The sequence below is a fragment of the Coregonus lavaretus genome (genome assembly GCF_964263955.1).
Source record: "Coregonus lavaretus genome assembly, chromosome: 3".
Taxonomy (NCBI): Eukaryota; Metazoa; Chordata; class Actinopteri; order Salmoniformes; family Salmonidae; genus Coregonus; species Coregonus lavaretus.
This window is the reverse complement of record NC_139990.1, coordinates 3,892,562-3,920,072: the sequence shown is the minus strand read 5'-3', so window position 1 is coordinate 3,920,072 and position 27,511 is coordinate 3,892,562. Positions and strand designations below refer to the sequence as shown.

Genomic DNA, 27,511 nt, shown 5'->3' with positions numbered 1-27,511 from the left:
TATTTGGGTCCTAAGAGGCACTTGTAATGTTTTAAAATGTGACCTCTTTCAAGAATATCTCATTCACAACATGTCAAGAATTTATGTAACATTGCCACAGATATTAAGTGTTTGGGAATATAGAAGCGTTCTCCATTCGCAAATTCACTCTCTCGTAATCTCAACGAACTCGGGCGACATGAATGCGTAAAGTAGCATAATCGGTGGGGATAAATACAAGAGTTAGTAGTGGCAGACAGTTTAAGACTTTCCTGACAATGTTGATTTCTTGCTGCAAGTGAGAAACTTTTGGCGGTTTCAGCGACAGATACTGAGATGAGAACTGAATAATGGAAATGGGGTGGAATAGATAGTGGTGGGCGGCTCTCCCTCCCTCCCTCCCCGCTCGTATGAGCAGAGGAGGCTGTGTCCGCTTTGCTGTGATAGGAGCATCAGACCCGACGGAGTGGAGCTGAGTAGGCTACAGTGTGCTACGTGCCATAAATCAAGTCTGAACTATCTCAACCGAGTCAGAGAAAAGGGCATTTGGTGTCGGCTGTAGAGACTGTTTACCTCCTCTTATTCTCTTGGGAACAACAGGCTGAATTCCGAGCAGGGAGCTGCGTAAGGTAAGTGGCACAGGGAGGGGAGGGGAGAGAGCAACTAGAGAGAGATAGAGACGGGCGCATAATCTAGTTTGGTCATATACGTCTCTTCTCTCATATAACCAGTGTGCGCATTTTCGTTGAGGGTTATGTAGGGTTTATTATCGACCCTGTACAAACTGAAAGCGGTTCTGCAAGATAGCTGTTTGGTCTGTCTGTGTCGTATTCATTATTCGAGGAGCGGTCGGAAGATTCGGTGGCTGTGGACCAGAGCCATATTTATCTTAAGTATATGGCTATGATGTGGACTAGTATTATGTTTTGTTCACACCGGGAGTTTTAAATCGCCGGAGTGAACAAAGGTGCGACTTTGCGGGGGTGGTGGGGGGGAGGCTACAGTAGGTCGGTCAGTATGTTATAACAGTGGTGCTTTTGATTGCACAGGTTGAATTAGATTTTTAGGTTATGAAGTTAATCTGTATGAATGTGTGTGTGTGTGTTTTGTTATCAATGCAATGTTCCATAAGGCATCACTGTAGGCTAGGCTAATGTTATATTTGAATCAGGACTAATGTGGGCAATTGTAAACAATGTTTTTCAAATGTTTTTTTTTTACACAAGACAAAATTGTAAGTGGTAGAGCAGATGATAAGCTCAGTTTTCTGTGATATTTTTTTATAATTGGCATGCTTGTTATTATGTTGAACCTTGAGAATGATTTCCAGCATATCTAATGTGGCAAATTAGTTGGGGAAATTAAAACTGACTGAAGGTGAAATGAATGCCCTTGTTGCTCATTGAAACATTAGACCATTAATTGATGTTGCACATCATCAATCATAGTTTATTTACATAGTGCTAGTTGGGGGGAATGAGAGAAAGTGAGGGAAATATCATTGTGTAATCTGTTCTCCAGACAGCCCTTCATCAGGAGGCAGCCAATGGGTCTCAGATTTATCAGGGCTAACTCTATTTTCTGTCTTTCTTTGCCCCTTCCCCTTTGGCACCACACAGTTTTACACCCTTGGCACTGTGCTTTTGATGGCGTTCTTGCAGAAGACTGGAGACTACTGCCACGCTCAACATCCCAGAGCATAGGCTGATCCAGGGGAGGATGCCCACTGCTTTGCCTTCTCTACCTACTACCCTGCACTGAAGGGCTCCCTGCCTCCCAGGACTCTCCACCCCCCTAGATCTCTCACCTTAAGACCCTCTCTCAGGAACTCTAATGGGGTGATTGGACTAACTATTCCACTACTCTTCAGTGAAAGCCCCAAGACCGCGGCTACGCTCTTCCTCATCTAAACCAACCATAGTGACCCCAGAGGATCGACCAACCCGAGGACGGATCTTTTCAAAGGAGGGAAAGAACTGATAACGTCTGCAGGGTTGAAGAGGAGTTTTCGGAGGAGTTTAGCCCACCAGCTACCGTGGCGACCGTGGTCCACCAGTTTGTGTCCCCTGTGCGTCCCTGTCCGTGTTGCATTCGCCCCCCCAGCTGGGTAACGGTTGTCAACATGGCCCGTATGAACCGTCCGGCGCCGGCCGAGGTGTGCTACAAGAACATGCGGCTGCTCATCACGCACAACCCCACCAACTCCACCCTCAACAGCTTCATCGAGGTGAGGACCGCTCTATCCCTCTCTTTCTCCCTCGTTCTTTTCTCTCCTTTCTCTCTTTCACTCTCATCCTCCCTCCTATTTGTTCTCTCTCTCTCCCCGTCTCTCTCTCTCCCCGTCTCTCTCTCTCTCCCTGTCTCTCTCTCTCCCCGTCTCTCTCTCTCCCCGTCTCTCGCTCTCTCTCTCTCGCTCTCTCTCTCTCTCCCCGTCTCTCTCGCTCTCCCCGTCTCTCTCTCCCCGTCTCTCTCTCTCTCTCTCTCTCGCTCTCTCTCTCTCTCCCCGTCTCTCTCGCTCTCTCTCTCCCCGTCTCTCTCTCTCTCCCCGTCTCTCTCTCTCTCTCTCTCCCCGTCTCTCTCTCTCTCTCCCCGTCTCTCTCTCTCTCTCCCCGTCTCTCTCTCTCTCGCGCTCTCTCTCTCTCCCAGTCTGTCTCTCTCTCTCTCTCTCCCCGTCTCTCTCTCTCTCTCTCTCGCTCTCTCTCCCCGTCTGTCTCTCTCTCCCCGTCTGTCTCTCTCTCTCCCCGTCTGTCTCTCCCCGTCTCTCTCTCTCTCTCTCTCTCTCTCTCTCTCTCTCTCTCTCCCAGTCTCTCTCTCTCCCCCCGTCTCTCTCTCTCGGCTTTGGTTGCACTATCACATTTTCTCGACACTGCTCCAAGCCCCCCCCCCCCCCCCCCCACACACACACAGTGTGAGTTACTTTTAACCTATCCCCCCCCCCCCCCCCCCCCGTAGGACCTTAAGAAGTACGGAGCCACGACGGTGGTTAGAGTGTGTGAGGTGACCTATGACAAGGCTCCACTGGAGAAGGACGGCATCACCGTGGTGGTGAGTACAGACCACAGTGTCACATGTCCCTCACATTTCCCCGTGAAGAGAAGGGGAGTGTCTCAAACAGGACTTCCCTTACTGATTCCCAGAAGGACACGACGGGGGAGGGAAGGAGGGGGCAAAGTGTTATCAAACAAACTGCTCTGTGTTCAGTCGGGGATGGGGGCAAATCCCTGGAGCACGCCCGGTCCTTATATGCACGTAAACACACACACGCACACATACATGAATAAATACTGATATACCCCCAACATCCTGATAACAGCCAACATCTGTATCTGAACTCGAAGACACACAGTTCCTGATTACCCATACGTCAACGTTCCGCCGTTGCCATGGCAGCTGCAGAGCCTGGTTATTCCGCACAGCCTCCACATCTCTCGTTTTTTTTCTCTCGCTCTCTCGTTACGTAAGCACTAATCTTGTTGCCAGACACTTCTACCCAAATGCGTGAAGAGTCTGGTTGACCAACGTGTCAACTTGGCCTTCGTTAGCCAATGCAGAAAGGCATTGACTTCATCTCCCACAACACACAATGATGACAAATACTTTACTCAGTAGGTCACCCCCATAGAATTCTATGGTCACTCCCACTAAGGCCAACCTTTAATCGTTGATATCCCAGGCTTATGTGCGCAATTGCCTGGGGACGAGGTTACGTAAACACAAGACCCTGGATTGCTGTTTATGTGAAGGCCATACTTAGCTTTCTGCCAGAGCGCTGGAAAACATTGAGGATCATGGCAATTGCCAATAGCGTGCCAGCATCCAGAAGTGAGTGACTGGGAGGGAGTAGCCTTTCTCTCGGGGGCGACATGCACCCCAACAATCTGAGGGGGCACAAAGTACGTGAGGATGGCTGGGGGGTGGTCCGGAGAGGGGCTAGGCCCCTGTCCTGAAGGTGGAGAATTTAGAATTTTTCAAACACCTGAAACCGCTTATTCCTGCAGCTCTACAGAGTGGTCACTATCCGGCACAGCCACAAAGTCATACAATCTGATTCTAAACCTAACCTTAACCACACTGCTAACCCTAATGCCTAACCCTAACCTTAAATTAAGATTTTAAAAAGCACATTTTTGTTGTCATTAATTTTTACGATATAGCCAGTCTTGACTTTGCAGTTGCTCCATCTAACGGAAATCGCCCAGTTCTGCCTCCACGGCAAGATTCATGACAATAAACATAAATCTGCGCAATCTAGAGCCATAATCATTACGCTTAATTCTAGGTACTTTTTTTCTGCATACCTAAGCATATCTCTTGAGCTGTCTGTATCCTGACTGGTGGTTATTTTGTTTAAGAAACAAAATATGCTTCTCTGCTAAAATCTAGGTAAAAGATTGAAAGGAATTTGCCAGCTAAGATGGTTAGACAAGCTAGCTACTATAACTTGATTGATAGCCTGAAATGGCTTCTTGGTAGTTATGAGGTTGGGAGATTGGTTCCCAATCTGGGCTAGCTAAAGCCAACTTCATACAATTGCTAGGTGGCTAGTAGTATTACAGAGAAATTACCAAATTCTAAACAGGACAGATCTGAGGGGGCACTGTGCCCCCTATGGGAATGACACCTCTGCTACCTCCCACCCTCTCCTTTATTTCCATAGGGATATTGGGGAAATCTGGAGAGATTTACATTTTTAGTCATTTAGCAGACGCTTTTATCCAGAGCGACTTACAGTTAGTATCTAGTTAAAGGGCTTGTACTCGATCAAGCAATCAGCTGTCCAGTGCCCCAAAATATCGACAACAACAATGAAGCTAGGGCCAGACAGATGGATAGAGCTGTATTCTGTTATCATAGCTCTACCTGTCTGGCCTGATGGATAGAGCTGTATTCTGTTATCATAGCTCGACCTGTCTGGCCTGATGGATAGAGCTGTATTCTGTTATCATAGCTCGACCTGTCTGGCCTGATGGGTAGAGCTGTATTCTGTTATCATAGCTCGACCTGTCTGGCCTGATGGATAGAGCTGTATTCTGTTATCATAGCTCGACCTGTCTGGCCTGATGGATAGAGCTGTATTCTGTTATCATAGCTCTACCTGTCTGGCCTGATGGATAGAGCTGTATTCTGTTATCATAGCTCGACCTGTCTGGCCTGATGGATAGAGCTGTATTCTGTTATCATAGCTCGACCTGTCTGGCCTGATGGATAGAGCTGTATTCTGTTATCATAGCTCGACCTGTCTGGCCTGATGGATAGAGCTGTATTCTGTTATCATAGCTCGACCTGTCTGGCCTGATGGATAGAGCTGTATTCTGTTATCATAGCTCGACCTGTCTGGCCTGATGGATAGAGCTGTATTCTGTTATCATAGCTCGACCTGTCTGGCATGCAGGGTGTGTTGCCTAGAACTCCACTCACATGGTGGGAGACCTGGGAGGATGGCTGTTATTCTTTAAAGGCTGCTTCAACTATTGATTAACTGTTATAATATGTAAGAAACAGGGGATGTGGCGCTTTTCAGTTGAAGTCTAAACTCCATTGGGATATCACTGTTAACTAGGAATTGATTATAGTGAATTGTATGTTTATTCAATGTATCCACTGTGAGTTGCCTTGGCTACAGGATTTCAAAGCTAGGGTCTCATTGGATAGTTAATGTGAACAGTGTGTTGATGGCATGGTATTGGAGCAGGTCATCTTGTGTCTATGACATTCTAAAAAGCATTCCGAGGTCACTTTGACCGGAACGGAACCCTGGGGCTGTGTGTGTGAGTGTGTTTGCCAGCATCCGAGGTGAGCGTGTGTGTGACCATACCTCGTTTCCGAAGTAGGCCAGTACTCCTGTTGTTCCTGCCCTGTTGAGCCCACATTACCTCAGCCAGCATCATGCAGCAGTTTACATGATGTACCACACTGCAAATATTTAGCCTTCATGAGCTGATGCTAGAAAGCCTAGGAAAACAGTAAGACATGGCCCAAGGTAAATGAAATAACCTAACCCCTGTTTTGGTGGTGGCTGCCACCCCAGCTGCCTGCTAGGGATTATGTGTATGTGTGTGGGCTTGGTGGAGTCCAGTGGGGGTAAGAGGCTCTCGGTCTCTGCTTCCTAATCAAAGGCCAACTCCCTCTTCTCTTAGGAGGTGTTAGTGTGGTCATTCCACACTGTTTACTAGAAATGATAGACACCTGCTGATGCCAAATGGTGTGTTTGTGTCTCACACTGTTTTGTTCTTATACCTGTGTGTGTGTGTGACTGTATGTGTGTATGTAATGCTAGCCTGCATGTGTCTCTGTTTGTGGTTGCATTGTGTATTTGTTGTAGCTATGTGGGACTATTGTTAAGAGGAATGAGTCAGTGGTGCATTATAAAAGCTCCCCAGACAGCCAGCCAGGTTTGTCCCTCCCTCCCTGGAGATACTGTGACTGTAGATCAACAGGCCCTGGATCCAGACTACTGTGGCTGATACTGTGACTGGAGATCAACAGGCCCTGTGTCCAGACTACTGTGGCTGATACTGTGACTGTAGATCAACAGGCCCTGGATCCAGACTACTGTGGCTGATACTGTGACTGGAGATCAACAGGCCCTGGATCCAGACTACTGTGGCTGATACTGTGACTGGAGATCAACAGGCCCTGTGTCCAGACTACTGTGGCTGATACTGTGACTGGAGATCAACAGGCCCTGTGTCCAGACTACTGTGGCTGATACTGTGACTGTAGATCAACAGGCCCTGGGTCCAGACTACTGTGGCTGATACTGTGACTGTAGATCAACAGGCCCTGGATCCAGACTACTGTGGCTGATACTGTGACTGTAGATCAACAGGCCCTGGGTCCAGACTACTGTGGCTGATACTGTGACTGTAGATCAACAGGCCCTGGGTCCAGACTACTGTGGCTGATACTGTGACTGTAGATCAACAGGCCCTTGGTCCAGACTACTGTGGCTGATACTGTGACTGTAGATCAACAGGCCCTGGGTCCAGACTACTGTGGCTGATACTGTGACTGTAGATCAACAGGCCCTGGGTCCAGACTACTGTGGCTGATACTGTGACTGTAGATCAACAGGCCCTGTGTCCAGACTACTGTGGCTGATACTGTGACTGTAGATCAACAGGCCCTGGGTCCAGACTACTGTGGCTGATACTGTGACTGTAGATCAACAGGCCCTTGGTCCAGACTACTGTGGCTGATACTGTGACTGTAGATCAACAGGCCCTGGGTCCAGACTACTGTGGCTGATACTGTGACTGTAGATCAACAGGCCCTGGGTCCAGACTACTGTGGCTGATACTGTGACTGTAGATCAACAGGCCCTGTGTCCAGACTACTGTAGCTGATACTGTGACTGTAGATCAACAGGCCCTGGGTCCAGACTACTGTGGCTGATACTGTGACTGTAGATCAACAGGCCCTGGGTCCAGACTACTGTAGCTGATACTGTGACTAGATCAACAGGCCCTGGGTCCAGACTACTGTAGCTGATACTGTGACTGTAGATCAACAGGCCCTGGGTCCAGACTACTGTGGCTGATACTGTGACTGTAGATCAACAGGCCCTGGGTCCAGACTACTGTAGCTGATACTGTGACTGTAGATCAACAGGCCCTGGGTCCAGACTACTGTGGCTGATACTGTGACTGTAGATCAACAGGCCCTTGGTCCAGACTACTGTGGCTGATACTGTGACTAGATCAACAGGCCCTGGGTCCAGACTACTGTAGCTGATACTGTGACTGTAGATCAACAGGCCCTTGGTCCAGACTACTGTGGCTGATATTGTGACTAAATCAACAGGCCCTGGGTCCAGACTACTGTGGCTAATACTGTGACTTTAGATCAACAGGCCCTGGGTCCAGACTACTGTAGCTGATACTGTGACTGTAGATCAACAGGCACTGGGTCCAGACTACTGTGGCTGATACTGTGACTGTAGATCAACAGGCCCTTGGTCCAGACTACTGTGGCTGATATTGTGACTAAATCAACAGGCCCTGGGTCCAGACTACTGTGGCTAATACTGTGACTTTAGATCAACAGGCCCTGGGGCCAGACTACTGTGGCTGATACTGTGACTGTAGATCAACAGGCCCTGGGTCCAGACTACTGTGGCTGATACTGTGACTTTAGATCAACATGCCCTGTGTCCAGACTACTGTGGCTGATACTGTGACTCTAGATCAACAGGCCCTGGGTCCAGACTACTGTGGCTGATACTGTGAATAGATCAACAGGCCCTGGGTCCAGACTACTGTGGCTGCTACTGTGACTGTAGATCAACAGGCCCTGGGTCCAGACTACTGTGGCTGATACTGTGACTTTAGATCAACATGCCCTGTGTCCAGACTACTGTGGCTGATACTGTGAATAGATCAACAGGCCCTGGGTCCAGACTACTGTGGCTGATACTGTGACTAAATCAACAGGCCCTGGGTCCAGACTACTGTGGCTGATACTGTGACTGGAGATCAACAGGCCCTGTGTCCAGACTACTGTGTCTGATACTGTGAATAGATCAACAGGCCCTGGGTCCAGACTACTGTGGCTGATACTGTGACTAAATCAACAGGCCCTGAGTCCAGACTACTGTGGCTGATACTGTGACTTTAGATCAACAGGCCCTGGGTCCAGACTACTGTGGCTGATCCTGTGACTGTAGATCAACAGGCCCTGAGTCCAGACCACTGTGGCTGGTACTCATTCCATAATCATGGGCATTAAAATGGAGTTGGTCCCGCCTTTGCTGCTATAACAGCCTCCACTCTTCTGGGAAGGCTTTCCACTAGATGTTGGAACATTGCTGCGTGGACTTGCTTCCATTCAACCACAATAGCATTAGTGAGGTCGGGCACTGATGTTGGGCGATTAGGCCTGGCTTGCAGTCAGCATTCCAATTCATCCCAAAGGCATTCAATGGGGTTGAGGTCAGGGCTCTGTGCATGCCAGTCAAGTTCTTCCACACCGAACTTGACAAACTATTTCTATATGGACCTCACTTTGTGCACGGGGGCATTGTCATGCTGAGACAGGAAAGGGCCTTCCCCAAACTGTTGTCACAAAGTTGGAAGCATAGAATCGTCTAGAATGTCATTGTATGCTGTAGCGTTAAGATTTCCCTTCACTGGAACTAAAGGGCCTAGCCCGAACCATGAAAAACAGCCCCAGACAATTACTCCTCGTCCACCAAACTTTACAGTTGGCACTATGTATTGGGGCAGGTAGCGTTCTCCTGGCATCCGCCAAACCCAGATTCATCCATCGGACTGCCAGATGGTGAAGCTTGATTCATCACTCCAGAGAACCCGTTTCCACTGCTCCAGAATCCAATGGCGGCGAGCTTTACACCACTCCAGCTGACGCTTGGCATTGTGCATGGTGATCTTAGGCTTGTGTGCGGCTGCTCGGCCATGGAAACCCATTTCATGAAGCTCCCGACAAACATTTATTGTGCTGACGTTGCTTCCAGAGGCAGTTTGTCCTCAGTTGCAACACTCACTACCGAGTTCCAGACGAGTTTTACGCGCTTCAGCATTTGGCGGTCACTTTCTGTGAGCTTGTGTGGGCTACCACTTCGCAGCTGAGCTGCTGTTGTTCCTAGACGTTTCAACTTCACAATACCAGCACTTACAGTTGACCGGGGAAGCGCTAGCAGGGCAGAAATTTGACGAACTGACCTGTTGGAATGGTGGCATCCTATGACCGTGCCACGTTGAAAGTCACTGAGCTCTTCAGCAAGGCCATTCTACTGCCAATGTTTGTCTATGGAGATTGCATGGCTGTGTGCTCGATTTTATACACCTGTCAGCAACGGGTGTGGCTGAAATAGCCAAATCCACTATTTTGAAGGATTGTCCACATACTTTTATACAGTGCCTTCGGAAAGTATTCAGACCCCTAGACTTTTTCCACATTTTGTTACGTTACAGCCTTATTCTAAAATGTATTAAATAAAAAATTTTCCTCATCAATCTACACAAAATACCGTATAATGACAAAACAAAAACAGGTTTTTAGACATTTTTTTAATTTACGTAACTATTCAGACCTTTTGTTATGAGACTCGAAATTGAGCTCGGGTGCATCCTGTTTCAAATGATCATTCTTGAGATGTTTCTACAACTTGATTGGAGTCCACCTGTGGTAAATTCAATTGATTGGACATGATTTGGAAAGGCACACACCTGTCTATATAAGGTCCCACAGTTGACATTGCATGTCAGAGCAAATAAAAAGTCATGAGGTTGTAGGAATTGTCCGTAGAGCTCCGAGACAGGATTGTGTCGAGGCACAGATCTGGAGAAGGGTACCAAAACATTTCTGCAGCATTGATGGTCTCCAAGAACACAGTGGCCTCCATTATTCTTAAATGGAAGAAGTTTGGAATCCCCAAGACTCTTCCTAGAGCTGGCCGCCCGGCCAAACTGAGCAATCGGGGGATAAGGGCCTTGGTCAGGGAGGTGACCAAGAACCCGATGGTCACTCTGACAGAGCTCCAGAGTTCCTCTGTGGCGATGGGAGAACCTTCCAGAAGGACAACCGTCTCTGCAGCACTCCACCAATCAGGCCTTTATGGTAGAGTGGCCAAACGGAAGCCACTCCTCAGTAAAAGGAACATGATGCACGCTTGGAGTTTGCCAAAAGCCACCTAAAGACTCTCAGACCATAAGAAACCAGATTCTCCGGTCTGATGAAACCAAGATTGAACGCTTTGGCCTGAGTGCCAAGCAAAAATAAAAAGAAGGGGAAAAAAGCATAATGTCTGGAGGAAACCTGGCACCATCCTTACAGTGAAGCTTGGTGGCAGCATCATGTCTGGAGGAAACCTGGCACCATCCCTACAGTGAAGCGTGGTGGCAGCATCATGCTGTGGGGATGGTTTACAGAGGCAGGGACTGGCAGACTAGTCAGGATCGAGGAAAAGATGAACGGAGCAAAGTACAGAAAGATCCTTGATGAAAACCTTCTCCAGAGCGCTCAGGACCTCAGACTGGTGCGAACCTACACCATCCTACAGTTCAACGACCCTAAGCACACAGCCAAGACAACACTGGAGTGGCTTCGGGACAAGTTTCAATGTCCTTGAGTGGCCCAGCCAGAACCAGATCGAACATCTCTGGAGAGACCTGAAAATAGCTGTGCAGCTATGCTACCCATCCAACCTGACAGAGCTTGAGAGGATCTGCAGAGAAGAATGGGAGAAACTCCCCAAATACAGGTGTGCCAAGCATGTAACGTCATACCCAAGCTGAAGCTGTAATCGCTGCCAAAGGTGCTTAAACAAAGTACTGAGTAAAGGGTTTGAATACATGTGTAAATATGTTATTTCAGTTCTTATTTTTTGCAACATTTTCTAAAAACCAGTTTTTGCTTTGTCATTATGGTGTATTGTGTGAATATTGATGAGGGGAAAAATCTATTTTAATCCATTTTAGAATAAGGCTGTAACGTAACAAAATGTGGAAAAAGTCAGTGGGTCTGAATACTTTCCGAAGACACTGTGTATAAGTAGTGTATCTTGCTGTGTTTTGTAAATGCAGATCTAAAATGCTTCTTACTGTAATTTCTGCTCTGCATCAGACTGTGCTTCAGTTGCACTTCTGAACTCAGATGAGAATTCACGAACGGGCATTCTATCTGCAGACAGCACTCTGACTGTGTAAGTTTCTTCTCCGTGTAGCCACTAGGCAGCCTACTTTCCTCAGGTAAAATGCAAGATGAACTCTAAGCAAAACATTAGGAAATGTAGCTGGCTACATTCTTTCTATGATAGGCATAAACTATGATGGCCATGCATAGTTTTTGCTTTTTCATTGAAAGCTCATTTACTTGTGGCTGCCAGCCAAATAGCGTTGCACTTCTGTTGTCATCTGATGAAAATGAATCTATTTTCAGCCAAACGTGTTGCAATAATGTATTTTCTGTGACGGAAAACTATAGTTGCACATCCCTGATCACTTTGTTGAAGCAAAACAACACTGTTAACTTTCAATATAAAACGCGACCTCTGTCAATACACAGCTGGACTAGCCTGCTTCAGCTTTCTCCTGTTGTGCTATTTACAAACAAACACTTGACTGGCTCAACTGTGCTGGGACACTAAGTAAGCGTCATAATGTAAAATAATGTGACAGGTGAAATAAGAATGCAATCTGCTTTATCTCCGAACGCATTGCACAAGTTGACTGCAGGTATTTACTAAACAAATAGCTACAAATGTTAAAATGTATTGAAAAACTTCAAAGAAATAGTTTCGATGGTATTGAAAAACCATCCCAAATACCCCGGTATACCGTATACTAGTGTGCTTGGCAGTGCAGTGGCATGCAAACCAATGTTTCCACCACTGTGGTCGCCTGAACTTTCATTTGAAACAACTTTATTTGTATGTGAAGCTTAGATAATGAACACTTCCAGTACAGTCAACACAACATTCCAAAGTGATGTGTATAAGATTCCAAACCATACCATTTCCCAGAAGCATCGTGTCATTAATGCTCGCACACATCGCACCGACTGTAGATCTAGCATTAGTCTGCCGATCGTTCAGCGCGCTGTGTTTTAGGGACCAACCGCTGTAGACGTCTGACTGCCAACATTTTTCACAAGATTCTATATGTAAAATCGGTGCGCTAATTATGTTCAGAGGTTCTAAGTTCTACTCTCAGCCAGAAAACACTACTGGTGTGTCTGAATCTTAAGGCCACAGTCTAACTCTCTCTCTCTCCCCAGGACTGGCAGTTTGACGACGGCGCTCCTCCTCCCTCTAAGGTGGTGGAGGACTGGCTGAGTCTGCTAAGGTCCCGTTTCCTAGAGGATCCGGGCTGCTGCGTAGCCGTGCACTGTGTGGCTGGACTGGGCAGGTGAGGGGACCAGCTCAGTTGGTAGAGCATGGCACTTGCAACGCCAGGATAGTGGGTTTGATTCCTGGGACCACCCGTATATACAATGAATGCACGCATGACTGTAAGTCACTTTGGATAAATGCATCTGCTAAATGGCATATATTATTGATACTCTGTATTAGGGGACCAGTAGGATACTCTGAAGGGGACCAGTAGGATACTCTGAAGGGGAACAGTAGGATACTCTGAAGGGGACCAGTAGGATACTTTGAAGGGGACCAGTAGGATACTTTGAAGGGGACCAGTAGGATACTCTGAAGGGGACCAGTAGGATACTCTGAAGGGGACTAGTAGGATACTCTGTAGTGAATGGACAACAGTGTTTGAGTCGTCATGCAAATCATTGGCTATAATCAGATCAAGGAGACCTTTTTGATTAAGGTTATCAAGGTATCACGGGGAACAGGTTTCAAAGAGGTTGTGTTGACTGTCACTGAGCTTTGTACAGTGCTAATCAAGATGATCTGACAGTCAGTTGGTTAAACCTGGGTTAAGGGGGGCTCATTCTCACTGTACCGACACCTCTCCAGGTTCAAGGATAGAATAGGCACCTCTGGTTGTGTCCCAAATGGCACCCTATTCCCTGTACACTATATAGGGAATAGGGTGCCATTTGGGACACAGCATTTGTCTCCTCCTTTGTTAATCTCCAGGGAAAGGAGAGAGGCCTTCTGGATAAGACAGATAATGGCGGCGAGTATCCTCCTCACTCAGCTCTTCAGCGTGAGTTTTCCCCGTACCCACTCTCCCTCTACACAGCCACAGTGAGGGAGCCTGGTCCCAGATCTGTGTGTGCTGGTGTAACAATGACCAAAGGAGTTGGCAAGAAATCACAAACAGATCTGGGACCGGGCTAACGGTGAGGTGCCCACCCCAGCAAACTGAACCTCTTCTCTAGACCTGTGTCTGTAGACTCAGACCCCCTCCCTGTCTCCCCCTCTCTCTGAGGGATAGCTAGCTAAGCTAGCACTGGGCCAAAGTCAATACCAAAAGTCCCCTTGGTTCCCCCGTGCCGCAGTAAGGCAGTAATCCCACAGTATTTTTAGAGGCACCGGGGGGTGAAGTCTGAAGACGAAACAGGAAGGAGGCATTTGTTTTTACGGTCCCCTCTTCACTATACGTACGCTGGGCTCTTTCCATGACCTTTTAGCTGGGATCAGGCCCGGCCCAGTTGGAGCGAAGTGGGGGCCAATACCCTATAATTGAATCTGCTGTTCCATCCCGTTCCATCTAGTGTTTATATCAGGCCCTAGCCAAACAGTCCAACTCTGAGTAAATGGTAACTAGAGATGACCCTGGATCCACCCCTCTGTCTGCAGCAGGGATAGGCTCACTTTCTCCCTTCACAGCTTCAAAAAGACGGGAGGGAAAGTGAGCCTATCCCGGCTGCAGACAGAGGGGTGGATCCATTCTAGCTAGCAACCGCCCAACTGGGAAGTTGGTGTCCCTTCCCAACTGGGACATGTTTTTGAACAATAGGACAGTAAGTGTCCCTCCCAACTGGGACATGTTTTTGAACAATAGGACAGTAAGTGTCCCTCCCAACTGGGACATGTTTTTGAACAATAGGACAGTAAGTGTCCCTCCCAACTGGGACATGTTTTTGAACAATAGGACAGTATTATACTGATCAGTCTTTGTGTAAACACACACTGTGTGGCTGCTGCTATTCTTATTATAGAGTGTGGTGTACATGTGTACACACACACACACACACGTACACATATCCAAACAGCCCAACAGAATGTAGTAGGGGTAGAGTCATAAACTGAGTGACGTGGAGGGAAGGGTCCGTATAATCCTTGCGGTCTGGTTTGGGGGCAGTATAACCCTGGAGGTCTGGTTTGGGGGCAGTATAACCCTGGCGGTCTGGTTTGGGGGCAGTATAACCCTGGCGGTCTGGTTTGGGGGCAGTATAACCCTGGCGGTCTGGTTTGGGGGCAGTATAACCCTGGAGGTCTGGTTTGGGGGCAGTATAACCCTGGAGGTCTGGTTTGGGGGCAGTATAACCCTGGAGGTCTGGTTTGGGGGCAGTATAACCCTGGCGGTCTGGTTTGGGGGCAGTATAACCCTGGAGGTCTGGTTTGTGGGCAGTATAGCCCTGGAGGTCTGGTTTGGGGGCAGTATAGCCCTGGAGGTCTGGTTTGGGGGCAGTATAGCCCTGGAGGTCTGGTTTGGGGGCAGTATAGCCCTGGAGGTCTGGTTTGGGGGCAGTATAACCCTGGAGGTCTGGTTTGGGGGCAGTATAACCCTGGAGGTCTGGTTTGGGGGCAGTATAACCCTGGAGGTCTGGTTTGGGGGCAGTATAACCCTGGAGGTCTGGTTTGGGGGCAGTATAACCCTGGAGGTCTGGTTTGGGGGCAGTATAACCCTGGAGGTCTGGTTTGGGGGCAGTATAACCCTGGAGGTCTGGTTTGTGGGCAGTATAGCCCTGGAGGTCTGGTTTGGGGGCAGTATAGCCCTGGAGGTCTGGTTTGGGGGCAGTATAGCCCTGGAGGTCTGGTTTGGGGGCAGTATAGCCCTGGAGGTCTGGTTTGGGGGCAGTATAGCCCTGGAGGTCTGGTTTGGGGGCAGTATAACCCTGGCGGTCTGGTTTGGGGGCAGTATAACCCTGACGGTCTGGTTTGGGGGCAGTGTAGTCCTCTGTAGCTCAGCTGGTAGAGCACGGCGCTTGTAACGCCAAGGTAGTGGGTTCGATCCCCGGGACCACCCATACACAAAAAAATGTATGCACGCATGACTGTAAGTCGCTTTGGATAAAAGCGTCTGCTAAATGGCATATTATTATAACCCTGGAGGTCTGGTTTGGGGGCAGTATAACCCTGGAGGTCTGGTTTGTGGGCAGTATAGCCCTGGAGGTCTGGTTTGTGGGCAGTATAGCCCTGGAGGTCTGGTTTGGGGGCAGTATAACCCTGGCGGTCTGGTTTGGGGGCAGTATAACCCTGGCGGTCTGGTTTGGGGGCAGTATAACCCTGGAGGTCTGGTTTGGGGGCAGTATAACCCTGGAGGTCTGGTTTGGGGGCAGTATAGCCCTGGAGGTCTGGTTTGTGGGCAGTATAGCCCTGGAGGTCTGGTTTGGGGGCAGTATAACCCTGGAGGTCTGGTTTGGGGGCAGTATAGCCCTGGAGGTCTGGTTTGTGGGCAGTATAGCCCTGGAGGTCTGGTTTGGGGGCAGTATAACCCTGGAGGTCTGGTTTGGGGGCAGTATAGCCCTGGAGGTCTGGTTTGGGGGCAGTATAACCCTGGAGGTCTGGTTTGGGGGCAGTATAACCCTGGAGGTCTGGTTTGGGGGCAGTATAACCCTGGAGGTCTGGTTTGGGGGCAGTATAACCCTGGAGGTCTGGTTTGGGGGCAGTATAACCCTGGAGGTCTGGTTTGGGGGCAGTATAACCCTGGAGGTCTGGTTTGGGGGCAGTATAACCCTGGAGGTCTGGTTTGGGGGCAGTATAACCCTGGAGGTCTGGTTTGGGGGCAGTATAACCCTGGAGGTCTGGTTTGGGGGCAGTATAACCCTGGAGGTCTGGTTTGGGGGCAGTATAACCCTGGAGGTCTGGTTTGGGGGCAGTATAACCCTGGAGGTCTGGTTTGGGGGCAGTATAACCCTGGAGGTCTGGTTTGGGGGCAGTATAACCCTGGAGGTCTGGTTTGGGGGCAGTATAACCCTGGAGGTCTGGTTTGGGGGCAGTATAACCCTGGAGGTCTGGTTTGGGGGCAGTATAACCCTGGAGGTCTGGTTTGGGGGCAGTATAACCCTGGAGGTCTGGTTTGGGGGCAGTATAGCCCTGGAGGTCTGGTTTGGGGGCAGTATAGCCCTGGAGGTCTGGTTTGGGGGCAGTATAACCCTGGAGGTCTGGTTTGGGGGCAGTATAGCCCTGGAGGTCTGGTTTGGGGGCAGTATAGCCCTGGAGGTCTGGTTTGGGGGCAGTATAACCCTGGAGGTCTGGTTTGGGGGCAGTATAACCCTGGAGGTCTGGTTTGGGGGCAGTATAAGCCTGGAGGTCTGGTTTGGGGGCAGTATAGCCCTGGAGGTCTGGTTTGGGGGCAGTATAGCCCTGGAGGTCTGGTTTGGGGGCAGTATAACCCTGGAGGTCTGGTTTGGGGGCAGTATAACCCTGGAGGTCTGGTTTGGGGGCAGTATAACCCTGGAGGTCTGGTTTGGGGGCAGTATAACCCTGGAGGTCTGGTTTGGGGGCAGTATAACCCTGGCGGTCTGGTTTGGGGGCAGTATAACCCTGGAGGTCTGGTTTGGGGGCAGTATAACCCTGGAGGTCTGGTTTGGGGGCAGTATAACCCTGGAGGTCTGGTTTGGGGGCAGTATAACCCTGGAGGTCTGGTTTGGGGGCAGTATAACCCTGGAGGTCTGGTTTGGGGGCAGTATAGCCCTGGAGGTCTGGTTTGGGGGCTGGTTTGGGGGCAGTATAACCCTGGAGGTCTGGTTTGGGGGCAGTATAACCCTGGAGGTCTGGTTTGGGGGCAGTATAACCCTGGAGGTCTGGTTTGGGGGCAGTATAACCCTGGAGGTCTGGTTTGGGGGCAGTATAACCCTGGAGGTCTGGTTTGGGGGCAGTATAGCCCTGGAGGTCTGGTTTGGGGGCAGTATAACCCTGGAGGTCTGGTTTGGGGGCAGTATAACCCTGGCGGTCTGGTTTGGGGGCAGTATAACCCTGGAGGTCTGGTTTGGGGGCAGTATAACCCTGGAGGTCTGGTTTGGGGGCAGTATAACCCTGGAGGTCTGGTTTGGGGGCAGTATAACCCTGGAGGTCTGGTTTGGGGGCAGTATAACCCTGGAGGTCTGGTTTGGGGGCAGTATAACCCTGGAGGTCTGGTTTGGGGGCAGTATAGCCCTGGAGGTCTGGTTTGGGGGCAGTATAACCCTGGAGGTCTGGTTTGGGGGCAGTATAACCCTGGAGGTCTGGTTTGGGGGCAGTATAACCCTGGAGGTCTGGTTTGGGGGCAGTATAACCCTGGAGGTCTGGTTTGGGGGCAGTATAGCCCTGGAGGTCTGGTTTGGGGGCAGTATAACCCTGGAGGTCTGGTTTGGGGGCAGTATAACCCTGGAGGTCTGGTTTGGGGGCAGTATAACCCTGGAGGTCTGGTTTGGGGGCAGTATAACCCTGGCGGTCTGGTTTGGGGGCAGTATAACCCTGGAGGTCTGGTTTGGGGGCAGTATAACCCTGGAGGTCTGGTTTGGGGGCAGTATAACCCTGGCGGTCTGGTTTGGGGGCAGTATAACCCTGGAGGTCTGGTTTGGGGGCAGTATAACCCTGGAGGTCTGGTTTGGGGGCAGTATAGCCCTGGAGGTCTGGTTTGGGGGCAGTATAACCCTGGAGGTCTGGTTTGGGGGCAGTATAACCCTGGAGGTCTGGTTTGGGGGCAGTATAACCCTGGAGGTCTGGTTTGGGGGCAGTATAACCCTGGAGGTCTGGTTTGGGGGCAGTATAGCCCTGGAGGTCTGGTTTGGGGGCAGTATAACCCTGGAGGTCTGGTTTGGGGGCAGTATAACCCTGGAGGTCTGGTTTGGGGGCAGTATAACCCTGGAGGTCTGGTTTGGGGGCAGTATAACCCTGGCGGTCTGGTTTGGGGGCAGTATAACCCTGGCGGTCTGGTTTGGGGGCAGTATAACCCTGGAGGTCTGGTTTGGGGGCAGTATAACCCTGGCGGTCTGGTTTGGGGGCAGTATAACCCTGGAGGTCTGGTTTGGGGGCAGTATAACCCTGGAGGTCTGGTTTGGGGGCAGTATAACCCTGGAGGTCTGGTTTGGGGGCAGTATAACCCTGGAGGTCTGGTTTGGGGGCAGTATAACCCTGGAGGTCTGGTTTGGGGGCAGTATAACCCTGGCGGTCTGGTTTGGGGGCAGTATAACCCTGGAGGTCTGGTTTGGGGGCAGTATAACCCTGGAGGTCTGGTTTGGGGGCAGTATAGCTCTGGAGGTCTGGTTTGGGGGCAGTATAACCCTGGAGGTCTGGTTTGGGGGCAGTATAGCCCTGGAGGTCTGGTTTGGGGGCAGTATAGCCCTGGAGGTCTGGTTTGGGGGCAGTATAACCCTGGAGGTCTGGTTTGGGGGCAGTATAACCCTGGAGGTCTGGTTTGGGGGCAGTATAACCCTGGAGGTCTGGTTTGGGGGCAGTATAACCCTGGAGGTCTGGTTTGGGGGCAGTATAACCCTGGAGGTCTGGTTTGGGGGCAGTATAACCCTGGCTGTCTGGTTTGGGGGCAGTATAACCCTGGAGGTCTGGTTTGGGGGCAGTATAACCCTGGAGGTCTGGTTTGGGGGCAGTATAACCCTGGCGGTCTGGTTTGGGGGCAGTATAACCCTGGCGGTCTGGTTTGGGGGCAGTATAACCCTGGCGGTCTGGTTTGGGGGCAGTATAACCCTGGAGGTCTGGTTTGGGGGCAGTATAACCCTGGAGGTCTGGTTTGGGGGCAATATAGCCCTGGAGGTCTGGTTTGGGGGCAGTATAACCCTGGAGGTCTGGTTTGGGGGCAGTATAACCCTGGAGGTCTGGTTTGGGGGCAGTATAACCCTGGAGGTCTGGTTTGGGGGCAGTATAACCCTGGAGGTCTGGTTTGGGGGCAGTATAGCCCTGGAGGTCTGGTTTGGGGGCAGTATAACCCTGGAGGTCTGGTTTGGGGGCAGTATAACCCTGGAGGTCTGGTTTGGGGGCAGTATAACCCTGGAGGTCTGGTTTGGGGGCAGTATAACCCTGGAGGTCTGGTTTGGGGGCAGTATAACCCTGGAGGTCTGGTTTGGGGGCAGTATAACCCTGGAGGTCTGGTTTGGGGGCAGTATAACCCTGGAGGTCTGGTTTGGGGGCAGTATAACCCTGGAGGTCTGGTTTGGGGGCAGTATAACCCTGGAGGTCTGGTTTGGGGGCAGTATAACCCTGGAGGTCTGGTTTGGGGGCAGTATAACCCTGGAGGTCTGGTTTGGGGGCAGTATAACCCTGGCGGTCTGGTTTGGGGGCAGTATAACCCTGGAGGTCTGGTTTGGGGGCAGTATAACCCTGGAGGTCTGGTTTGGGGGCAGTATAACCCTGGAGGTCTGGTTTGGGGGCAGTATAACCCTGGAGGTCTGGTTTGGGGGCAGTATAACCCTGGAGGTCTGGTTTGGGGGCAGTATAACCCTGGAGGTCTGGTTTGGGGGCAGTATAGCCCTGGAGGTCTGGTTTGGGGGCAGTATAACCCTGGAGGTCTGGTTTGGGGGCAGTATAACCCTGGAGGTCTGGTTTGGGGGCAGTATAGCCCTGGAGGTCTGGTTTGGGGGCAGTATAACCCTGGAGGTCTGGTTTGGGGGCAGTATAACCCTGGAGGTCTGGTTTGGGGGCAGTATAACCCTGGAGGTCTGGTTTGGGGGCAGTATAACCCTGGAGGTCTGGTTTGGGGGCAGTATAACCCTGGAGGTCTGGTTTGGGGGCAGTATAACCCTGGAGGTCTGGTTTGGGGGCAGTATAACCCTGGAGGTCTGGTTTGGGGGCAGTATAACCCTGGAGGTCTGGTTTGGGGGCAGTATAACCCTGGAGGTCTGGTTTGGGGGCAGTATAACCCTGGAGGTCTGGTTTGGGGGCAGTATAACCCTGGAGGTCTGGTTTGGGGGCAGTATAACCCTGGAGGTCTGGTTTGGGGGCAGTATAGCCCTGGAGGTCTGGTTTGGGGGCAGTATAACCCTGGAGGTCTGGTTTGGGGGCAGTATAACCCTGACGGTCTGGTTTGGGGGCAGTATAACCCTGGAGGTCTGGTTTGGGGGCAGTATAACCCTGGAGGTCTGGTTTGGGGGCAGTATAACCCTGGAGGTCTGGTTTGGGGGCAGTATAGCCCTGGAGGTCTGGTTTGGGGGCAGTATAGCCCTGGAGGTCTGGTTTGGGGGCAGTATAACCCTGGAGGTCTGGTTTGGGGGCAGTATAACCCTGGAGGTCTGGTTTGGGGGCAGTATAACCCTGGAGGTCTGGTTTGGGGGCAGTATAACCCTGGAGGTCTGGTTTGGGGGCAGTATAACCCTGGAGGTCTGGTTTGGGGGCAGTATAACCCTGGAGGTCTGGTTTGGGGGCAGTATAACCCTGGAGGTCTGGTTTGGGGGCAGTATAACCCTGGAGGTCTGGTTTGGGGGCAGTATAACCCTGGAGGTCTGGTTTGGGGGCAGTATAACCCTGGAGGTCTGGTTTGGGGGCAGTATAGCCCTGGAGGTCTGGTTTGGGGGCAGTATAACCCTGGAGGTCTGGTTTGGGGGCAGTATAACCCTGGAGGTCTGGTTTGGGGGCAGTATAACCCTGGAGGTCTGGTTTGGGGGCAGTATAACCCTGGAGGTCTGGTTTGGGGGCAGTATAACCCTGGAGGTCTGGTTTGGGGGCAGTATAGCCCTGGAGGTCTGGTTTGGGGGCAGTATAACCCTGGAGGTCTGGTTTGGGGGCAGTATAACCCTGGAGGTCTGGTTTGGGGGCAGTATAACCCTGGAGGTCTGGTTTGGGGGCAGTATAACCCTGGAGGTCTGGTTTGGGGGCAGTATAACCCTGGAGGTCTGGTTTGGGGGCAGTATAACCCTGGAGGTCTGGTTTGGGGGCAGTATAACCCTGGAGGTCTGGTTTGGGGGCAGTATAACCCTGGAGGTCTGGTTTGGGGGCAGTATAACCCTGGAGGTCTGGTTTGGGGGCAGTATAGCCCTGGAGGTCTGGTTTGGGGGCAGTATAACCCTGGAGGTCTGGTTTGGGGGCAGTATAACCCTGGAGGTCTGGTTTGGGGGCAGTATAACCCTGGAGGTCTGGTTTGGGGGCAGTATAACCCTGGAGGTCTGGTTTGGGGGCAGTATAACCCTGGAGGTCTGGTTTGGGGGCAGTATAGCCCTGGAGGTCTGGTTTGGGGGCAGTATAACCCTGGAGGTCTGGTTTGGGGGCAGTATAACCCTGGAGGTCTGGTTTGGGGGCAGTATAGCCCTGGAGGTCTGGTTTGGGGGCAGTATAACCCTGGAGGTCTGGTTTGGGGGCAGTATAACCCTGGAGGTCTGGTTTGGGGGCAGTATAACCCTGGAGGTCTGGTTTGGGGGCAGTATAACCCTGGAGGTCTGGTTTGGGGGCAGTATAGCCCTGGAGGTCTGGTTTGGGGGCAGTATAACCCTGGAGGTCTGGTTTGGGGGCAGTATAGCCCTGGAGGTCTGGTTTGGGGGCAGTATAACCCTGGAGGTCTGGTTTGGGGGCAGTATAGCCCTGGAGGTCTGGTTTGGGGGCAGTATAACCCTGGAGGTCTGGTTTGGGGGCAGTATAACCCTGGAGGTCTGGTTTGGGGGCAGTATAACCCTGGAGGTCTGGTTTGGGGGCAGTATAACCCTGGAGGTCTGGTTTGGGGGCAGTATAACCCTGGAGGTCTGGTTTGGGGGCAGTATAGCCCTGGAGGTCTGGTTTGGGGGCAGTATAACCCTGGAGGTCTGGTTTGGGGGCAGTATAACCCTGGAGGTCTGGTTTGGGGGCAGTATAACCCTGGAGGTCTGGTTTGGGGGCAGTATAGCCCTGGAGGTCTGGTTTGGGGGCAGTATAACCCTGGAGGTCTGGTTTGGGGGCAGTATAACCCTGGAGGTCTGGTTTGGGGGCAGTATAACCCTGGAGGTCTGGTTTGGGGGCAGTATAGCCCTGGAGGTCTGGTTTGGGGGCAGTATAACCCTGGAGGTCTGGTTTGGGGGCAGTATAACCCTGGAGGTCTGGTTTGGGGGCAGTATAACCCTGGAGGTCTGGTTTGGGGGCAGTATAACCCTGGAGGTCTGGTTTGGGGGCAGTATAACCCCATCTCTGACGCACGTCTCCCTTCTCCCCAAGGAGCTAGCCTCAGCTTTTGAAAGGGTGCCAATGTTTTCTTGGCCCAACTTATTTATTTTCATATGTTTCAGATGGGAAAGACTCTTTCAGCACGGAGGCTCACTAAAAGGGGGTTGCAGGCTTAAGTTTAGGTTAAGTGTTTTGGATTTGTGTGTCTCTAACAGTAAAAACCTTGATGGCCCGTGATTGATTTGTTTTGAAACGTTCACAGAATATTCTTGTCCTGGTTATTCTGAGAATTGCCATGTTTTTGTGGAGACGTACACATCTTTATCCCCTCATTAAAAAAGGGTTAGGGTTAGAGTTTATGGTGGAACGAGCCCCCTTCACCCTATTAGGAAGCAGTGTTGAGATTAAGCTTTTTTAACCGGTTACTGGAAATGGAAGGTTGTCTCCTGAGAGCACATGGCTCTCTCTGTGCCTCGTGAGGCTTGAGAAGGTTGCGAAGGTTGTGAATGGGAGAGTGTATACACACACACAGCCAACTACATGCACATTGGGATTGTCTCAAACACTTTGCCTTTCTATGTCCCAAACACTCTGGGGTGAAGTTTTCATCTGGGTACAGTCTAAAACTAGCTTCCCCTCCCCCAATCCTAACCTTAACCATTAGTGGTGGAAATGCTAAACTGATCCCAGATCAGCATCTAGGGGCAACTTCACCCTCCATGTCCCAAGCTCTCACTGTTTCAGTAAAGGGCAACACTAACCAGCCATACTCTGGCCCTCATATTCAGGAGAAGTCACTGTCCTATCCATCCACAGGTTATTCTGTTCTGTACAGTAAGGTATAGCACAGTGTGTCCCCTACCATTGTATAGATGGCCTGAGCCCCCTATCTATCCACCCCCCCCCCCCCCCCCCCCCCCTCTATTGCACCCTGCCTAAAATAATTTGGTTTCAATAGACCATTTTCTTTTATTATTATTTTTATTGTGCCGGGGAGGCTGAATGAAGCTTTGGGACCCTTTGCATCCCATCTGGAAAGTAATCTTTCTATATCAGTTAGTGTAGTGTGATGTAGCTAGTGGTTGTTTCTGACTGGGCTGCTGTGGGTGTTCTGTCTTGGCAGAGCCCCGGTGCTGGTGGCGTTGGCACTGATCGAGAGTGGTATGAAATATGAGGACGCCATCCAGTTCATCAGACAGTGAGTATCCTTCCATCCCTCCTTCCATCGCTCTGTTCTTCTCTTCTTTATTCTGCCAAGCTCTCTTGATCATCATCTACTGTGGTCATGTTATGAAACTTGTTGCTCTTGAGTAATATTACGTTCATTGTCATGGCTGTCAGACACACGTTTTCTTACTCTGATTAAATGAGTGTTATGTATGTGTTTTGTATGAATAAGTGGCCCTATTATTAGAGAGGATATTAACCTTTTCAGATGAGGTCTGTTGAGTTCAGATCTCTCACTGTAGCTACTTGTTCTTGAATATCAATGTGTTTTTTGTTTTCCAGGAAGCGTCGAGGGGCGATCAACAGCAAGCAGCTGACCTACCTGGAGAAGTACCGACCCAAACAGAGACTTCGCTACAAAGACCCACACATCTTCAAGAACAAGTGCTGCATCATGTGACCCCCCATTCCCCTCCTCCTCCACCTCAGCCAATCAACTGCCTGCCACCGACCGATCTGACCCGAATGGATACCGACGACGACGGACGAGTCCACAGCCGATGCACTTTGACTGAACTTTGAGATTTATAAATCATGAACTGAGCTGAGCAGCTCCACCAAGGGAAGGGTGTGATACGTCTCCCTGGTGCCTAAAGACAGCGCTTACTGAGGGGGTCGATGGATCCAGCCCTCCTTGAATCTGACTTTTTATCCAAGACCAGGTGGAGGTAGCTTGGAGTGGATGTGGCATAGGACGTTGACTCTCGCCACATTGAACTCCATCATAACCATTGGGTGGTGCCTCGCTGCGAAATGACTTGACTTGTAGTTGAGTTGGTAATTGTACCTCCAACGCCCCTTGCTACCAAACGGTGGTAGCGCTTCAACTCATGGTCTGAAAGACAGCCAGCTGTAGCCGTATGAATATAAAAACAATGTGAATCATGGGATTTTTTTAGTGTGCCTGGTTACCCTTTCTCTCCCTGCCTACAGTGGGGACTGGGCTGTTGTCTGTTCACTCCTTGTTCCAATGACCTGAATGTTTACTGTAATATATTTTTGTCATAATGCCCCTTTCTAGCTTGAATATTCAGTGGGCTTGCAGATGAGAACAGAGGGGTTGGGATGGTTATAGGAATAGGGTGGGGTGCACTTGGATGATAACCTACAGGTTTATTTGTACTGGATCTCCACTTTGTAACTGATGTTAGGCTAGGTAGGACTGTTATGCACTTACACTGGCTCACAGGGCTAATGGGTGTATGGGAGGAAGTAGGGTCAAATTGCCCCTAGACTCTGATCTTGGGTCAGTTTAGCATTTCCCCCACTAATGGTTAAGGTTAGGATTTGGGGAGGGGAAGCTGATCCTAGATCTGTACCGAAGGGAAACTACCTAAGGGACATAGACTGTGAGTAGAGCACTGGGTGGCTCTATGGTCATATCCTGTACTGAATACATGTCCCTTTCTTTCGCTCTCTGCACCAAACTCTTTGTTACACGGCAGCTGTTTGCTGAGTCTATTCACATGGAGTAAAAAGCTGTTGCTGAATTCAAGGGTCACCATGGCCTGTCGAAGCACTTTTGATTTGGTTTATCCCACCCGCCCCCATCGGCATAGTTGGTTAGGCCTACCAGAATGAATGGACGTTCTGCGTTGTTTTCTAGTCACTAGCCCAGTTTCTCTGATATATCAGGTCAACTCTTGTACAGGGTGTAGTCAGTTTACACCTCACCAGACACACACAGCCTTGTCTCTGTTCTCCACATTGAAGTCGCCTTCTTCTGTCTGCCTTTTGAAGAAACCACCTTCAGCTGTATAGAAATAAAGTATGTTTGTCATCATGTCTCATTCCTGGTGCTGTCTGGTGTAAGAGCTGAGTGGGAGTAGTGTGTGACATTGGATTATGTAAGAGCGTGGTAGCAGTCATCCACTTTGTTTTGATTGACTCACTACTTTAATTACTCTTGAAGAAATTATGCCACCTGCTGGACGCAATGAGTAACTACAACCGGTTAATGGCTGAGCGATTTCTGCATAGTACAGTCTTGGTCAAAAGTTTTGAGAATGACATATATTAATTTTCAAAAAGTCTGCTGCCTCAGTTTTTATGATGGAAATTTGCATATACTCCAGAATGTTATGAAGAGTGATCAGATGAATTGCAAAATCCCTCTTTGCCATGAAAATGAACTTAATCCCCCCCCAAAAATGTCCACTGCATTTCAGCCCTGCCACAAAAGGACCAGCTGACATGTCAGTGATTCTCTTATTAACACAGGTGAGAGTGTTGATGAGGACAAGGCTGGAGATCACTCTGTCATGCTGATTGAGTTAGAATAACAGACTGGAAGCTTTAAAAGGAGGGTGGTGCTTGAAATCATTGTTCTTCCTCTGTTAACCATGGTTACCTGCAAGGAAACACGTACCGTCATCATTGCTGCTAGTAAGATTGCACCTAAATCAACCATTTATCAGATCATCAAGAACTTTGAGAGAGATTCAATTGTTGTGAAGATGGCTTCAGGGCGCCCAAGAAAGTCCAGCATGCGCCAGGACTGTCTCCTAAAGTTGATTCAGCTGCGGGATCGGGGCACCACCAGTGCAGAGCTTGCTCAGGAATGGCAGCAGGCAGGTGTGAGTGCATCTGCATGCACAGTGAGGCGAAGACCTTTGGAGGATGGCCTGGTGTCAAGAAGGGCAGCGAGGAAGCCACTTCTCTCCAGGAAAAACATCAGGGACAGACTGATATTCTGCAAAGGGTACAGGGATTGGACTGCTGAGGACTGGGGTAAAGTCATTTTCTCTGATGAATCCCCTTTCAGATTGTTTGGGGTATCCGGAAAAAAGCTTGTCCGGAGAAGACAAGGTGAGCGCTACCATCAGTCCTGTGTCATGCCAACAGTAAAGCATCCTGAGACCATTCATGTGTGGGGTTGCTTCTCAGCCAAGGGAGTGGGCTCACTCACAATTTTGCCTAAAAACACAGCCATGAATAAAGAATGGTACCAACACATCCTCCGAGAGCAACTTCTCCCAACCATCCAAAAACAGTTTGGTGACAAACAATGCCTTTTCCAGCATGATGGAGCACCTTGCCAGAAGGCAAAAGTGATTAAGTGGCTCGGGGAACAAAACATTGACATTTTGGGTCCATGGCCAGGAAACTCCCCAGACCTTAATCCCATTGAGAACTTGTGGTCAATCCTCAAGAGGCGGGTGGACAAACACAAAACCCACAAATTCTGACAAACTCCAAGCATTGATTATGCAAGAATGGGCTGCCATCAGTCAGGATGTGGCCCAGAAGTTAATTGACAGCATGCCAGGGCGGATTGCAGAGGTCTTGAAAAAGAAGGGTCAACACTGCAAATATTGACTCTTTGCATAAACTTAATGTAATTGTCAATAAAAGCCTTTGACACTTATGGAATGCTTGTAATTATACTTCAATATACCATAGTAACATCTGACAAAAAGATCTAAAAACACTGAAGCAGCAAACTTTGTGAAGACCAATACTTGTGTCATTCTGAAAACTTTTGACCACGACTGTAGATTACCAAATCTACAGGTCATCATACCGGGCCACCTGGGTAATGTTCAGTAGGGCACACCGAAGTGAAATGTTTTGCAAAAAAATAATAAAAGTCATCTCTTATTGGACAAGTTCAGGTTGTAGCTCCCAGTAGTAATAAAAAAAATATTTTAA

General features: G+C 50.0%; 1 protein-coding gene across 1 annotated transcript; it reads left to right on the top strand.

The window, feature by feature from the left end:
- Nucleotides 1–860: 860 nt before the first annotated feature.
- LOC311115988 (protein tyrosine phosphatase type IVA 3) lies at nucleotides 861–25,645 on the top strand. The gene is made up of 6 exons (XM_084157365.1): nucleotides 861–946; nucleotides 1,599–2,206; nucleotides 2,932–3,024; nucleotides 12,715–12,845; nucleotides 23,757–23,831; nucleotides 24,143–25,645. The coding sequence occupies exons 2-6, from the start codon at nucleotides 2,102–2,104 to the stop codon at nucleotides 24,258–24,260; spliced, it is 522 nt and encodes a 173-aa protein (XP_084013491.1). The 5' UTR covers nucleotides 861–946; nucleotides 1,599–2,101; the 3' UTR covers nucleotides 24,261–25,645.
- Nucleotides 25,646–27,511: the final 1,866 nt, after the last annotated feature.

Excerpts from the sequence above, each read along its gene's own strand:
- LOC311115988 (XM_084157365.1), top strand. The coding sequence starts at position 2,102 with ATGGCCCGTATGAACCGTCCGGCGCCGGCCGAGGTGTGCTACAAGAAC. Across the intron at positions 2,207-2,931 it reads CCCTCAACAGCTTCATCGAG|GACCTTAAGAAGTACGGAGC; the intron begins GTGAGGACCGCT and ends CCCCCCCCGTAG. Across the intron at positions 3,025-12,714 it reads AGGACGGCATCACCGTGGTG|GACTGGCAGTTTGACGACGG; the intron begins GTGAGTACAGAC and ends CTCTCTCCCCAG.